Source organism: Lagopus leucura, unplaced genomic scaffold, assembly GCF_019238085.1.
Source record: "Lagopus leucura isolate 7727_CA_CO unplaced genomic scaffold, USGS_WTPT01 111-11_obj-0_obj, whole genome shotgun sequence".
Taxonomy (NCBI): domain Eukaryota; kingdom Metazoa; phylum Chordata; class Aves; order Galliformes; family Phasianidae; genus Lagopus; species Lagopus leucura.
In genome coordinates, this window is record NW_024965463.1 from 20,088 (window position 1) to 36,224 (window position 16,137).

Sequence of the window (16,137 nt, forward strand, 5' to 3'; positions counted from 1 at the left end):
CCTGAATAGCTCAGGTTTAGGAATAGCTGAACGAAAAGGGTAACTCAAGTATTATAGCAGGTCAGATTTCTACAGAAGTGGCTACTGAAGTTTTTTAAAACAAATTTCTCACCTCCAATTCAGGAATAACAACTGTGCTTGCAATAATTTCTTCCCATTTTTTTCTTTTCTCCTTGGTGGAAAGCACACCATCAAACTGAACCGGCCCTGCAAGGGAAATATTTAAGACTTGTCTTCGTAACACTTCAGTTGCAGAAAGAGCTTAGATTCCCAAAGCTTCGGGATGTGACATCCTTGCAAGCTTGCATGATGAGCCAGGAGCAATTGCAGAGGTCCTGGAAGCTAAATGAGCATCTCAGTCTAGCTGAGTATCATCCAGAACAGCACACAGCAATCTCAGGCTTTTAGGACTTCAGTCATTCATTCAAACGATGCAGCCATTTATACAAGTCATTCAGAATCCCAGAAAGGTTAAACAACTTGTTCAAGGTCAGACCAGGAGCAACGACAGAATAAAGAACAGAACTTGAATAATGGCCCATGCTGTCACACACTGAAAATACGGCTGTTCCATATAAATCACCCCACAACAACAACTACATCAGCTTGAGCTCCAGATTCTACTGCTAGCCAGACCCTGCCATCCCTATTCTATCAACTAACTCCTTGGCAGTCATTTAAGGAGTAGCATACGATTATACACAGTACTGTGCTTTGAGCAGCACCTCAGCTTGTGAGCTGAGAACTCTGTCAATACATCATGAGGCTATTTATTCCACGATTCCTTTTCAGAACTACTTATCAAATCTTGCAAAACCCCTGCACTCAACCAAAACAGAAGTACACAGCTGAAGTTTCTTCACTCTCTGCAGCTGAGAAACAAGCCTCACGTTCCTGCATCTTCCTCATCAGCTACTGCCTGCTGGAAATGGTTCTTTACCAAAGAAGCAAATTAACTGCTGCCCTTAAAATGCCAACACAGCTTGCAGATGCAATATGGCTGATAGCTTCCTTACACTGCCCTGGGTGCTGGTCCTTCAGAAGGCTGCTTAGGACCAGATGAAGGATGTTGATAGTCTCATCCACACTCTTTCCCAAAATTCTCATCAGCTGTGCCAAATCCTCCTGGATGTGCTGCTGCAGGAAGGTCACCGAGTTGCGCACCGGTGGCTTGATCATGTTTCTCAGTGACTAAAGAGTGACAAAAAGGAGAGAATGAGTACAGCCAACACCACCCAGACCAAACACAAGAACCGCAGTCTTACCAGAAAGTCTCTACTCCACCAACTGAACAAAGGCAGGTATGCATGCATACGACTGCTCAATGAAACCAGCACCACTGCTAGGCAAGGAGGGGAGTGAGTTTGGGTCTTGTGCCTTGAAAGACTGCCCTTGTCACTAGGCAATGCGATGAGAAGGGCCAGCATCACACAGATTTCACTGCATTTCATGCTCCCACTGGGAGATACCTGAGGATCTTTTGTGGCTCCCAGCAGCATTGTTAGATGTGTGAGCAAGCGGATCAGAACGAAGACAGCCGGGGTCATGGACCGATCGCACACTCCCTGTCCTCTTCTGTGCTCTGCATCTCCAAGTATGTGGCCAGTTTGAGTTCTGTCTTCAATACCCCTGTTGGAAAGCATATGTACAGTATTGCCTTGACAAGAGAACACATAAGGTTATCAATACCCAGCAACATCTTTCTGATCATGAGCTCTCTGAATGCCATAAAAAGTACCAATCAAGAGTGCTGCGTGGGAATGAAGAATTTCAGTAAGTTTTGTATGCAAATAAGCCAGTTCCCTTAGCTTTGCTGCCTGATTTCTTTCTTGGACATCTCTTCTTGTTACATATTCTATGAAAGAGACAATGCCCAGCCCAGCCCTGTGGGGCAGGATTAGCCAGCACCATGCAGGACAGGTGAAAAGCCACTACTGTCACACTTGGAGACCTTAAGGTTTTTATGCAAGGGCTGAAAGTGCAAATCCAGAAGAGGAGAAGGGAGCACAAGTTGTAGTTCCTGCAGTTTTAGCAGAAGTTCTACAGCCTTGATGAGCCATCTAACAAAATGTAGCTTTTTGCTCTATGTCACTATGGAACCACACAACATCCATCAGCATGGACGAACAGAGTTGAAAAGCTTCAACTAAAAGCTTAACAAGCTCTTATTTAATGTAGTTTTTGGAAATCCAGAGTTTCACCAGCATCCCTCATGGCTCAGCCATTCCACTTCCAAGAGGCCAACATATGAGCTGGTAGGGAACCCCTTGTGCCACCTTTCAGGTGCAGCACGAGGCAATAACTTTTGTTCTGAAGGCACACCAGGCAATACAATACCATTCAGCACTGAGAAGGTGAATGAATCAAAGCCTACCTGAATTCTTCAAAGCCAGGCAGTGGGTTATGGTGAAGCCCTCCAACTTCTAAGCCACACTCAATACAACGGCCAATTTGCTGGGGTCTGCCACACTAGCAAAAAGCAAAAAAAAAAAAGAGAACACTGAATTCCAGAGTAAGAAACAACGAAGCAAAAATCCAGACTGCAGCTGCTTATTTTGAAAACTGCTGTATACTGGACAGACAACCTCTGGCTGATTTATTTCCCAGGTTTATGGCACCGTCTGGGTTAGAGCCACTCTAAATTTTACATTACAGAGGCAAAATGGCTTTTTAGAGTGGCATTGCCAAAAGTTTATAGGATGAAATGCAGTACAACAGAACTTCAGCAGTAACTAAAACATGGAATTCATGCAATTTATTGTTGCAAATCTTATTTGTTTTTTCAAAAAAAGACTACCAATCTCAAACTCTTACCTCTCCTACAGTGCAGGGGTGGCCATTTGGACATACTGTGAAGAAAGAGGAAAAAGTAGAACAGTGTTAACAAAGCTATTTACGAAGCTCCTGTTATTTCCTATCACGGGGACCATCACCTTAAAGCCAGAAATATGCTTCAAGGCCTAATGGAAAGCACTGATGTTCCCAAAGCCCAGAGAGTGAAAGACCCACGCTGAAACTGGAGGAAGCTTTTATTGCTTCTCTCCTTGAATAACATGGAAACCTGAAGAAAGACTCATGCTGAGAAGAATACGTCTGTTCTCATATCAGGAATTACTTTGTTAAAAACGAGGATTCTTCAGTTTCTTTCAAAGCCAGTCAGTCAGAAGCACTTACTGTACATCTTCAGACCTTCCAGTCCTTGCCAGGCTCTCGCTTGAGCCACCAGATCTTCTGGCATCGTAGGCAGAAAAGAGTGCTAAAGAGGAAGAAAGGTGACAAATGCTATCCTCAATATTGTCAAGGCTTGCACATGCACTCTCTAGACATCCTAAACTCCTGGAGTGACCTCATGTACCCTGGTGTCTACTAGTGTGCTTCCTTACATCTGGAAAGCCAGAAGTAGCAGAGCAGCAGACCCTTCAGATCCTATAGTTCAATTATCCTCTAGAACACAGGTTTCCACACTGCTATCAGCCAACTGCTTTCAGACTTGCTCAGACACCAGCACAAGTATTTGCCTGGAACTGCTCAGTCTGCAGAAGTACTTTGAAAAAGTGCCAGTCCAGAGCTCAGCGCTGTGTTCCTTAATGCCAACAACACTCAAACACCCATCAGAAATTCACAACTAAAACAACAAGCTGGTGTCTTCTGCTACTATGATGATGTTACAGTGGGCCCAGCAGATGCATCAAAGTACTACTGACGTGCTGATCATTAGTGATAGGACCAGAGGAAACAGTTTCAAGCTACGACAGGGGAGATTCAGGCTGGACATGAGGAAGTATTACTTTTCAGAAAGGGTGGCCAGGCACTGGAATGGATGCCCAGGGAGGTGGTGGAGTCACCGAGCCTGGGGGTGTTCAAGGAAAGGCTGGATGTTGTGTTGAGGGACATGGTTTAGTGGGAGCTATTGGGAATAGGTGAACGGTTGGACTGGGTGATCTTTTAGGTCTTTTCCAACCTTGGTGATTCTATGATTCTATCTCTTTACCTGCATGATGTCTGGGGAGAATGCCAGATTCCTCAGTGGCTGCAGGATGGGGTTCTGCCCGCACAGCAAGACAGCCATAGTATGAACAGCCACCTCAATGAGTGCTCTGTTCTTGCTGAAGCTTTGAGGATCCACACTCAGAACAGAGGGCAGTGCATTCATCACAAGAGACGTCGCAAAGTTCTGCAGGTCTGGAGGACTCAGGACTTTGGAGTTTTGGATGAACTCAGTCAGAGCACACGTTTGCTGAAAGCACATATTTTAAAGAAATAAAACCACCGTGATATTGTGAAAACTGAGGAGGATTAGCAGCTGCTTCTCATGCTGCATTTTCCCCCACTTCGAAAATAGTTTCCCTTTGCCCTGCCCAGGGCATAAGCCAGAACAAAAAGTTCCTCCACCAATGATTCATATCTCATTTATTGATGAAACATGTTTGTCACAAGCCCCCAAAGGGCAGCACCTTACCTGCTGTTTGGGATGAAAACTGGAGTCGCTGAATCCATACAGGGCAGTGACCTCTCTGTAAATAGCCAGGAGCATGTGGACAGATCGAACAGCTGGGGTGCTGCCAGAGGCCTGGAAAAGGTGAATTCATGATAGAGTGGAAAAGAGGTGAGCACTGTGATGGCTGAACATTCACAAGGGTTCAGTAGGTCTGCATTAAAGCTCTCTCCACATATGAAGGGACGATGCAGAAATTACTGTCCAAGCCACAGGACGAGCAATCTGAGCCTTCAAGCTGATTTGATGTCAGAAACTTCAGTATTTTATTCTCATCTAGCTGGAATTGTGATCTCACAGTGCAGCACATAAAGTTTCCCTGCCTTCAAACCAAATCAATACACAAGCGATGGAAAATATCACCACCAGTGAATGCACTGGGTGATGTGGAGAAATTCCAGTGGGCACCTTTTGTCGAACGTCCTGAACACTTTTCATATACAAAATGTGGATTGGAAAAAGGTTACAATTGCACTGAAACCACTTGGTTGATTTTACAGGGCAAGGCACAAAGATAGGCATAAAGCTTCTCTGACTGCCTGCCTCCTCTCCTGGCAGTTGGCTACAAAGTGCAAGCAGCATCACTGTAAGTCAAACTGCTGTATTTATTAGAGGGGAAGAAGCAAGGATGAAGCGACCAACAGAATTTCAGTGTTACAGATACCAGAACACATGATAAAAAAAGAAGTAAATGTTTGCATCTCTGCCAGGATAAGCCATGGCAACTTCCACAAGTAAAGGCAACCCAGGCATCTCCACTGCAAAGAGACACTGCCAACGCCAACATATAAAGCTTCAATGCTGGTTATCCGGAAACCACGAGAGGGTTGTGGTGAGCAGAACATGCCATACCTTCTCGGCCTCTAATAGATCCACAGGCTTGCACTCTATCATGGCTCTCCCCACAGCATCACGCAGGTCTTTGTAGCCCTTGCCACACGCCAGGTAACGATCGATGTGGTTAGACTGACTGCTCTGTACCTGCAAAGGGAAAAGCCCACGGTGAGCACTGTGGATGTTAACCTGCCACTGGACAAGGCAGAACCTGCTCTTTGCAGGAACCATTTCTCCCAATAGATGCAGCCTTTCAGCCCTCACAAAGAGGCAGCACACGGTACGGCAACCCAAACAGATCTCCCACTGCGGCAAGTTCCCCAAAACCAGGCAGCATTAGAACCAACTGAGGACCAACAGGAGGGAGCCATCTCCAAACAGACCCTTCTTTACCTGTCGCAGAATTTCCTCTGGGAACACCCAGTTGAACCGTGCCTCCATTACAAGCTTCTGAGCAAATTCTATCCCATACAGATGAGCAATTTTCCGGACCAGGTAAACACGGTGCCAGTCATTCTTGCTGAGGTCACAGAACACCTTCACGTTTTCCAGGTAACGTTTCTTCTCCTCCACCTGGCCTTGTTCTGGCAGAGGAAAAGCAAGAAATTCATCCTACCTTGGAAAAAAAGAAATATATCCTACCTTGCTGATTATCTAGAGTGTTCCTTCAGGCCAACTCTGGCCTACAACCCATTCCTGACACCGATGATGTTATTTCCAAAGTGTTCTAAGATTACATGGAAATCTGCTCTACGTTTCCCATGGGACACAGGCTCCAAACATTTTCGGAACCAGGACTTAAATACATGAAGAAGTTTTCCTGTGACTCCTACCAAAACTTCACCTGGACAAGCTCAGGAGTGTTCCTGTATTCTACTGCTCTCCTCCAGCACTAAGGAACTGGTATTAATTCTCAGAGCTCTTCCATTTTTCTTAGTATTTCCATCAGCTCAAATACCAAGGTGATGGAGTGCCCTAAGAACAGCTTCCTGCATACACTCCACTGGCCTGACATCCTCAGTGCAAGAGCTGGACTCTGAAATCCCTCTGAAGTCGTTGCTTTGATGCTTCACTGACTGCATTAGCTTCTCTTAGCAGCTCAACACCTTCTTTTAAGGTTTGTTTTTTTGGAAGTACCTCTTCCTCCTTTTCAGATGCCCACTAAACCTTACAGTCTCAATGTATCTAAAGCATCACTTATGCTTCATTCATCCACTTAATGAAGTTTCATCTACTTGGTCCTAAATGAAGTTGCACTGTTAACATCCAGGGCATAGAATCTTTCTCAAAGTCAGGACTGCTATGCAGCTATGCCCTAAGGGCCATTGGCACAGCCTTACCAGAGCACTTCTAACACTTGCTGAAGAGGACAATACTGATTGGCACTCCTAATGAAAGGGAAAATTGCTGAAGCACTCTGTCTCAGCTGGACATCAGCACATATTCCAGCACAGCAGCATGAGCACTGACTGTGCCCAGCTCACCTCCCATGGTGACTTTACATTGTCTACAACATTTCCATTTGATAGCACAATAATTACTTACCTGTGAGCTCATACAAGTCATAGAGCAGCTCTGCAGCCTTAGTCAGGTACAAGCGAACTTTGGCTACTGCCTGCAGGTATTCCACAGATGATTCCTGAGGAGCTTGCTTGATTCCTTGCTTGCTTCTTGGGAGGTAGTTTTCTGGGAAGCCTCTGTCACCAAGCAGAGAGTCAACACACTCACATCCAAGGCTGCTTTCAAACTTGTCACACATAGAATCCTAAAGATGAAGCAGAACATTGCATGAGTGCCAGAACCACTTGACTCCAATACCCCATGCATTGGTGCTGTATGCCTCCAGTGCTCCCCTGCCAAAAAGCTTCCACGTTCTTTGTGACTCCCTCCACTCAGCTGCCATCAGCTCCTTCCTGGGATCCTTCTGGTACTTATCCAAAACTACTGCACCACCAAACACTTCTTCAGCAACACACCCAAGCTCTCCTATATTTCCCACATGTGTAGCTGAGCACGAGAGCTAAAAGCACGCTGACTGAGCACGATCATGTTGAAACACACAGCATATGTTCCAAGAGCTCTACCTTTCCCTTCACAAGAACACACATTCTTGTGTGAGGCGCCCAAGGGAAAGAAGCATTTATGAAACGCAGCAAAAACAAACCTTGGGAAGCATAGCTATGCACTGGAGAGCAGGTTCTGAGCAAGTGGACCTAAATTCCCCCCTGTACCTGCTCTGTTGCCAAAGTCTTACCTCCAAGCAGTTGACAAAAAGTAAGTAGAGCTCTTTTTTATCTCTTTTGTCCAGGATGTGGCTGCACTCAACCCGGGACAGGTAATCTTGCACGTCATTTTTCACTTCACTGAAGCTATTGGAGAGAGAAACACTCCCTTATCACAGCTGCAACGCTGGTGGCTGCTAATTCTGTTCTAAATTGTGATCAAACTACCAGCTAAGGGCACAGACAGGCAGAGATCACTTTGGAAGTGATGGAAGAGCAGCTGTGCTGGCTTCTACCAGATAACATCCAGTTCTTTCCTCCAAGCTGGGTTTGTATCAAAGATGACAAATAAGGATTTCCAGGGCGTAAATCACCTGCTCTATTTTAGGAATTTGAATTAGGAAACAATCACACCAGAGAAACAGCTCTTTGTATGTACTGACTGCAAAGGGAAGGTGGAGGAACTTGTGTGAAAGGAGAGTTCTGTGTAAGCATACAAAAGATTGTTGTCCTTGATTGCCTGTGGATCAGGAGTGCTGCTTTGCTGATCTGAAAAGCCATCAGCTATCTCCAAGGCTGCCTGAGCCATCCACACCCAGCACAGCTTTATGTTAAGAACAAATAGGTACGTGTTGGCACAGACTGATCAGATACATCACACAAGGCACGTGCAGGTCAGCCCACCTGCAAGACTGATGCAAAGGTGCAGAATGAATTTCACCTGTCATAGTACAAATTCAACAAGCAGTAGGGAAGCAAGGAGAAGAAATGCTGGTTTGATGATGCCATGGAAAAAGGTGAACCACCACCTCCTTCCTGCAGTGTAACATCCCATAACTGACTCTGCTCACCTGTATTTCAAGAGAAGCTTCAGCATTACTGAGCGGATAACAGGAGTTTTATCCACTTCCTCATCAAATGGGGACAGAAGTTTGGTGTAAGCAGCAGGGCGATCTGTGGCAATACAGAAGGGATGGGCAGGTGAGAAAAGCTGCCAGGAGAATCGGCTCCATTAAGCTCTAGGAAGGGAGCTCACCTGAATCTTCCAGGAAGCTCCTGTATACAAAGAGCAGATTGAGGAGCTCTTGGATCACTGCTGTGTCAGGGGGCTCATTGTCCTTAAAACACATGGTGGTAACCACGTCTATGAAGAAGTTATTGCACCTCTGTCGGAACAGGGCGTTTTTTGCTATGGCAGCACTAGGTAGAGAGTGAAAAGCATTAGGAAAACGTTCAAATACAGAACCAGCTAAATAACAGATGAAGCAAAGCAGATGCAGGCAGAACTCAAAGTGATGCTATTTCCCAGCTTCCCAAAAGGCTGGATTTATGCAATGCTTCGATAGCATCCAAGTGAAAAGGCCACATCAAATTGCCATTTGATCTTAGCTGTCAAAGCGATGGCAGATACATGCACTGTGAGCTTTTTGCTACGCTATCACAAAGCAGTCTGAGGTGATGAGCAGCTCCCTTGTCCAGTTCAGCCACAGAGAGGGCCTTGCAGCCTTCTGAGCACTGCCTCAGCCCTCAGCTTGCAGGGTTTTGCAATGAGTCTCATCACATGGGCCAAAGGCAACTTCTCTCCTCTTTTGAAACAATGAAGGGGAAATGGATCAAATCTATTCCAGGATGAGGAAGAGCTGAGCAGAGTTTCCTCCTCTACCCTCTGTGCATGAGTTGACGACCTCACAGCTGCAAATCAGAATTTCCTTACACAACCAGCCCCACTGCAATGCTGACACCTTGCACAGGAAGGAGTACCTGAGCTCCTTGTTAACAGTTAAATTATCATCTTCAACAGCAACTCTGCATAACGGACAATGCATGTGTGCTGGAATTAGCCATGATCTGATGCACTTCTCACAAAAGGCATGGCTGCAACACAGCTCGACTGGATCCTTGAGCTCTCCATGGCAGATGGAACACGGCTTCAACTCGTACCTATAATTCAGGAACAGCAATGAACATGATTGCTTCAATGCTATCTTACCAAGAAAGTCTTGAATGAGACGTTCATCTACAACTAGAATCAGAGAAGACATTTTAAGACCTGTTGGCTAATCTACTCAGCCCAGAGTGCAGAATAAAATAGAATATACTGCTCTCCATCTGGTTTTCAGTACATTGAATGCAATGCTTTTTATGCTCACAAATACATAGGCAAAATTTCTCCTTGACTGTGCAGATTGTCTCAGCATCACTACCTGTAGAGCCTGCTGCTGATTTCCTCCTTGCATTTGCACAGTACTTTGATCACTGCAACGAAAGTCGGATGAGTCTTCATGTCTGAACCTTCCTCAAAATGCTGCAGAAGAAAGGAGCAATGCTAAGTGGCTCAGCTCTGCTAACACAGCCAGCAGAAGGAAACAGGAAAGAGGTAAAAATCACATCCCAGCTTACCTTGGCAAGAAGCAAAGTATGATTTTTCACTAATTTCTCAACCTCTGGCATCAAAGCACTAGTACCAAGCAACACATGTTCTACAAATAGAGACATGCAGAAAACACGGTTCCAGCAGGTTCTGTGGGAAGGAAAGCATGATTTCAGAAGTACAGTTAGGAGCTCAGAGCTGACATGGCTGTGCAATGAGTATGAAAGGCAGAACAGCATCAGGTCAATCTAATGATCTGCTTCTCATGCTCACCACTACAGCTCTTCTTACAGTTCTCATGCAGCTTCTTAGATTTGCCCTTTGGTTATCTGCCCCTGAACCAAAGCCTGGCTTTCTGTCAAGGACAAAACACACAGCAGTACGTAGTGAGTTTATGGCATGGGAACCTGTCCTGCAGACAGCACTGCAGCACAGCAAAGACCACAACAAACATCTTATCTGTTTCTGTTAGAATGGGAAGTAACTTATAAAAAGAAAAAAAAAAAAAAAATCACTATGAGCCAAGTTTTTTTTTTTCTCTTTGGTTAAACTAAACAAGGTCTGCAAGATACCAGTGTAGCTCCCTTGGTCTGAATTGAGAGAGATAAATCTCCTGTCCCAGATGCAGCAAAGTTTCCCCATCTCTGCCTTTACAAGAATGAAGTAAAGCAGGAAAACATTGCTGATTAACATCAAACTAACAAGCTTTGAATCAGCCCTGAATGCAGCTGGAATGCACTGGATAACATTGCTAGACTGCAGGGGAGCGTCTGTGGAAGGAAAGAAAGGAAAAACAACCTGGCAACTGATAACAACCCTCAGAGTTGGAACCTGGGAAGGTATACAGAGTTCTCACAGAGAAAAGCAGCACCCAAACAGCTTTCAGTCTGTACTAACAGCAAGGCAAAAGATCAAGACTGTGAGCAGATCCGTGGTACGTACTTGAGTTGCTGCAGCAGCCGATGGCACCAAATATCACTTCTCTGCAAGAACTTGTCTTTACAAATAAATTCAATTGGCATTTGAAGATTCTTCACTCTCTGCAGCCAGATCTCTGGTTGAGCTGTCTCCATTTGGTTCTCCAGCTCTTCAGCACACACAATTGCAGCTAAGATGTCTAAAACCTATTTGCACACACAGTGTAAGCATAATGCAGCAGTAGCATTTCAGAATTATCTGGGAGCCCAAGGCTCATAATCTGCTCTGCTATGTAGCACTGAATAACTCCTTACTTGATGATCTTAAGCCCTAGGGTTCCCATGCTCATGGCTCAGATCGTTAGCACACCCTACTAATTAACACAAAAGCATGGCAGCCTAATTTCAGCTCTACTAGCAAGGCTGCTAACAGCTGCCTACTCCTAACAAAGAGAATTCTGTCTGAGTTCATGCTTGCCACTTCATCTGAAATCAAAAGGACACTGGACACAAACTAAGTCAATGAAGACAGCCCTCTGCAAGGGCTGAGGATCACAAAATGTCTGGTGATGACTATACCATGTTGGGATGGGACATTCCTTCTTCTTTCAGGTTAAGAAGAGAGTCGACCACTCTGGGGTGTACAGCCAGGATCCTAGAGAAGTTCTGCAGGCGGCTCTTGAACTGATTGTAGCCCAGGTGGACCCAAGGCAGGCATGGCACTGCCTCCTGTCTGCTGGGAGAAGCTGCCTTCCATTCCTCGATACAGGAGAGGAAAGCAAGTTGCAGACACTGAAAAGTTGGGAAGAAAAAAGTTAAATCAAATTAAAATTTACCAAAAAAAAAATTAATATTATAATTTATTTTGTACTAAAATACAAACATTGTCTTAAAAAAATGGTTAGCATTTTTCCTATTGGTGGCTCCTAAGGTAAGCACTCAGTAATTCCAGCAGCTATTCAGAATCCAACATCTGCTTTGGGGACAGCTCATCACTCATCTGAGTGGGAGGACTGGGTCTGAAAAGGCAACATCCATTCAAAGCCAGGCTGGATGTGGCTCTGGGCAGTCTGGTCTGGTGGTTGGCGACCCTGCACATAGCAGGAGGGTGAAACCAGATGATCATTGTGCTCCTTTTCAACCCAGGCCATTCTATGACATTGATAGCAAAGGCGATAGTGAAGGGCCTGTTTACAGGCATCATGCCCTTCTCTTTAGCCAAGGGGTTCCCAGTTCCTCTCCACACACTGACCTGCAGCTCCTCTGCGGAGGAGACACCGATGGTCAGGACAATGAAGTCAGTGACGTAGCACTGGAAGAGCTCCAGCCTTTCTCCTTCAGTCAGAGCAGAGATAAATTCTCCCAGCGCAGTTTTCTGGAATATATCCACGAAGTTCCCCGCTTGGTCTGGAAAACAAGAGTGCAGAGAAAAGCTCTGCATGTCAGGAGGAAGCTGGGTTTGACACAGCTTCTGCCTGGACACCTACCGGTCACTGGTGCACAAAGCACTCCTCTCATTCAGAGTGCTAACGAGGAATTTGAGGCCAAGCATCACTGCCATATTTACTGAATCTTAACATCAACCCTTGGTATTTCCACAGCATTCAGGACATGAGACAAATACTGGGAAGCAGAGTTCTGCTGGCTTGTATGAGTATAGAGGGACTGAAAGCGATCCCAGGGTGCTGGGGGGGGTCGAGGCATGCTAGCAATGCACTGGAGTTCACAGGGCAGATGGATGGAGCATCACAAGCTCAAGCCAGGTGCTCACCTTCAGTATTTTGGATGTACTGAGCTTTCAACCACATCTCATCCAAATAGTCCTTTATCCTCCAGCTGAAGGGCATCTTATTCCCAGCATCAGCAGAAACCATCATGCTGTTCTGCACCAGAATTATCTCTGTTTGAGAGCTAGGAGATTAAAAGATCTTTAGTATAGCAGGCTTTGGCTTGAGAAGCACATTCAGACAGAGGCAGTAAGATCCAGAAAGAAAGCTGCCCTACAAGGAGAAAAGAATTGAAGGACTCATGAATAGAACTCCTTGTGCCAGTTATACAGCATTAGGACCCATTCATGAGAGTTCTCTAGCAAAAAGACTTAGTGGCACAACACACAGGCTTCAAGGGATGAGTAAGAAGTGTGAGCAAGCCAAGAACCACAGAGCAAAGCCCAGGAGTGACTGGGATAAGGCAGAAAGAAAAAGAGACTTCTGCAGTCAAAGACCTTCCCCACTGCCTTTGGCACAGCACTGGGAGCAACCAACAGTGTTAATCTCCCATGTGGATTTAGAGACAGTGTGGGACTGCTGTCAGTGCTGCCAGCCAAGACCTTCTGCTGCTCCCTCCAGGGCTCACCTGTTTTTACCCCCACCAGAAGGGACAGTCAGGAGCTTTGTGTCACTGAAGATGAACATCCACAGCTTTGTCACCCACTCAGGTGCTGGCCTGGCCAACAGCTCCAGATTGCCATTTCTGTCTATGACAGCAATTAGGAGAGCCAGGAATTCAGTGACGGCTTTTTGAACTCGCTTCCACAAGGTGTGCCTTGGGGGGAAGAAAGAGACCAAGAAACCCAGAGGGAACGTGAACAACAGCATCAGCAAATCAGGAGTGGTCGTCCTAAAAGCCTGCGGGCATTTGTCTGTGAGAGCCCTAATCCTATCTTTAAAAGAGGAAGGAAAAAAACACGAGGGAAGAAAACCCCACATTTCTTATTTGTGACTCTGTGATCCTACTGATCTGCTAAGAGCCCCCCGTGCACTCAAGCTCTCCTGTTCCAGCACAGCCCATTCAGCTGCAAGCTGCCCTCAGCTTAGGAGCTGGGAAGGCAAAACTGCCTTCAGAGAAATTCCAACACAGCCTGGAGGGGACACTGCAAATATTCAGCTTACACAGAACTGCTGCCCCTGCTCCACCAGTGCCATTTAGTGCAGGCTATGAGATACTGCTGCTGTCCTTACCTGAAGGTTCCAGCCTCCTGCAGGGCACCGAGGTTGGAAGCTGCTCGAAGCACCCAGTTCTTGGGCTGAAAGGAATTTTCTTCTTGCTTTTTCAAAAGGCTGGAGAGACGAGCCCTTGTTGTCTTCAGAAAGGAGGCTGGAAAACAAGAACTTATTTGTACTTCCTCTCCTATTGGCCTTGGATCAAAACAAATATCACAGCAAGCACAGTATTTTATATTTGCTTCAGTAATCAATCAATGGGGAGCAACCAGCCACCAGATATAGCACAGAGTAAGCCAGGAGCCAGAAGTCCAGGCAAAGTCCTGCAAGCACACAAGTAGCGAGGCTGGAGCACACACACTCAGGAGCCAGCCTAGGAGTTTCCTACACTACAGTGAAAGCCACCAACCTTTAGGTCCCCAGTGAGTTAACCTGCATGTTTTGGTGGCTCCCCGGATGCTGAGGGACACTACCAGCTGCACTACAGAGGAGTGCATACCTTTCAAACCATTCTCTTTGGATAGGAGGCTGAGGAGAATCTCAATTCGCTTTCTGCTTCGGCTCAGATTCTCATTTTGGTCCCGCAGCATTCCCACAGCACTCTGCACGCAGCTCCTCAGCAGCACAACGATGTCCAGCACTTCACCCTTCCCAGCAGCAGAGACAAAAAAGCTCATTATTTGGTTTCACTCCCTTGGCCCAAGTACATCCATCTTATTATGGATTATGTTGCTCTTTAGAGAGTCCGTGTCATTTGCTTCCCATAACGCAGTTGTTCTGTTATCCGTGGTGATAAATTTAAGCACTCATTTTCCATCCAAGCATACACTGTGATTTCTGCAACCTTTTAAACTGGCGTGTAAAATAGCATTTCTGTGAAAATACAGTTCCTGCAGGGGAAAGCAGTTCACAAATGAAAGTGGAACCGATCAACCCGACTGGGCTGGGGGTTGATGTACCCTCCTTGGAAGACCCTTAGGCATCAGAAGGGCAAAAGCCACATACGGTTACACCCTGACAGTGGGCATCTTCTGGAATCACACTGCCTGAGGAGCACGAGCCACTCTTAACATGGCTGCTGCAAAGTCTGCGGCCAACTCCAGCAGTTTCCAATAACAGAAGGCAACGACACCTGGAAGGGAAGGCTCAGAACCATAGTCCTCAGGTTCCAGGTCCATAAAACAGCAGAACTTTTAAATACAGGGTTGGTATTCCTAATTCTTGAAAACAAACGAAGAAACAAGTAAGGAATTATGGAGTCCTGCCATTCGTTTGCTTTTTTTAGTGATGCTAGTTTTCACCAGGCAGCAGAGGGGGACATTTTCTCTCCCCCACATTTCTCAATGTAAATAAATAATATGAGATGGATTTCAAGTGACCATGAATGCAAAGGGAACATTGCATCTGTGGGTTACAAAAGAGCAGAGAGCTGCACTGATAGCTGAGGAGCAAACAAATACATCCCACACTGACCTCACAGTGCTCTGCTGCTGGCACTGATGTTTCAGCCTCCCCCTCTCTCTCCTCCTCCTCTTCTCCGTTTACAGGTGGATCTGCATCCAAGGTGTAGAATTTTTGTTAGAAAACAACAGGACGCTGCTTCATCCATCACATAAGAGTTTATTTAGTGACTGCATCTGAGAGCAGTAGGACATCTGTCAGATCCATCATTGCTTGCACAAATAGCTGAGCTCCATCTCTCTAAATGCACTTACAGCTGCTGGGGATGTCAAGCTTTATGCAGCAAGAACCAAAAAAAAAGGTGATGATGCTGAATTAATGCACTAAGCTGCACCAGAGCCCTCACAGCTGTATTCTGCCTCTTGTAAGGCAAAACAGCAAAAGGAAAAAGAATCCAAGAAAAAACTAAGCAAGAAAGAAAATCTTCCTATGGGTTTAAATGAACAGATTTACACTGATGTAAGTGAGATGCTCTCCAGGGTGGTTCCTGTCAGTGGTCCCTGATGTGTGCAGTATCAGCACTCCCTTCTCTGAGCTGCCACTGCATACTGGCTGCACTTCGGGCCCCACTCTGCAGCACCTGCTTTCTCTCGTGCTGAGGTAGGAGCACACTGAGCAGTGAAATACTGCATTTTTGTCAGGGAAAACAACCAAAACCTCACAGAAACAAACTAAACAGAAAGGCAAAGTTGACAGTCATGTAGTGCTCCCTACACAAGATATTTAGCAGTGGAAATAGGTATGTTGTACTCAGCATAGGATCTCCCAGTACCAAGTTGGGGGGGGGGGGGGGGGGGGCGGGGCGCCCCCCCCACGGACACGACACCCCTCTAGCATCTGGCGCAGCTCACACGCAGCTCACACGCAGCTCACACGCAGCTCACACGCAGCTCAC

At 46.0% G+C, this 16,137-nt stretch overlaps 1 protein-coding gene across 3 annotated transcripts in view; it reads right to left on the reverse strand.

Annotated features, from left to right (window-relative positions):
- RNF213 (ring finger protein 213) overlaps positions 1 to 16,137 on the reverse strand; it is a 48,565-nt gene that overhangs the window by 5,682 nt on the left and 26,746 nt on the right. For all 3 annotated transcript variants that reach the window (XM_042892595.1, XM_042892596.1, XM_042892594.1), the window contains exons 33-57: positions 15,255 to 15,334; positions 14,281 to 14,428; positions 13,800 to 13,935; positions 13,195 to 13,383; positions 12,611 to 12,750; positions 12,092 to 12,246; positions 11,419 to 11,631; positions 10,865 to 11,046; positions 9,952 to 10,072; positions 9,756 to 9,856; positions 9,313 to 9,492; positions 8,588 to 8,751; positions 8,403 to 8,505; positions 7,584 to 7,698; positions 6,875 to 7,094; positions 5,723 to 5,913; positions 5,348 to 5,476; positions 4,460 to 4,570; positions 3,992 to 4,237; positions 3,175 to 3,256; positions 2,815 to 2,849; positions 2,375 to 2,469; positions 1,470 to 1,629; positions 1,017 to 1,191; positions 113 to 207 (exon numbers count right to left, since the gene is read on the reverse strand). In XM_042892595.1, the coding sequence (XP_042748529.1) occupies positions 113 to 207; positions 1,017 to 1,191; positions 1,470 to 1,629; positions 2,375 to 2,469; positions 2,815 to 2,849; positions 3,175 to 3,256; positions 3,992 to 4,237; positions 4,460 to 4,570; positions 5,348 to 5,476; positions 5,723 to 5,913; positions 6,875 to 7,094; positions 7,584 to 7,698; positions 8,403 to 8,505; positions 8,588 to 8,751; positions 9,313 to 9,492; positions 9,756 to 9,856; positions 9,952 to 10,072; positions 10,865 to 11,046; positions 11,419 to 11,631; positions 12,092 to 12,246; positions 12,611 to 12,750; positions 13,195 to 13,383; positions 13,800 to 13,935; positions 14,281 to 14,428; positions 15,255 to 15,334 (3,566 nt within the window). The remainder of the gene's footprint in view (positions 1 to 112; positions 208 to 1,016; positions 1,192 to 1,469; positions 1,630 to 2,374; positions 2,470 to 2,814; positions 2,850 to 3,174; positions 3,257 to 3,991; positions 4,238 to 4,459; positions 4,571 to 5,347; positions 5,477 to 5,722; positions 5,914 to 6,874; positions 7,095 to 7,583; positions 7,699 to 8,402; positions 8,506 to 8,587; positions 8,752 to 9,312; positions 9,493 to 9,755; positions 9,857 to 9,951; positions 10,073 to 10,864; positions 11,047 to 11,418; positions 11,632 to 12,091; positions 12,247 to 12,610; positions 12,751 to 13,194; positions 13,384 to 13,799; positions 13,936 to 14,280; positions 14,429 to 15,254; positions 15,335 to 16,137) is intronic.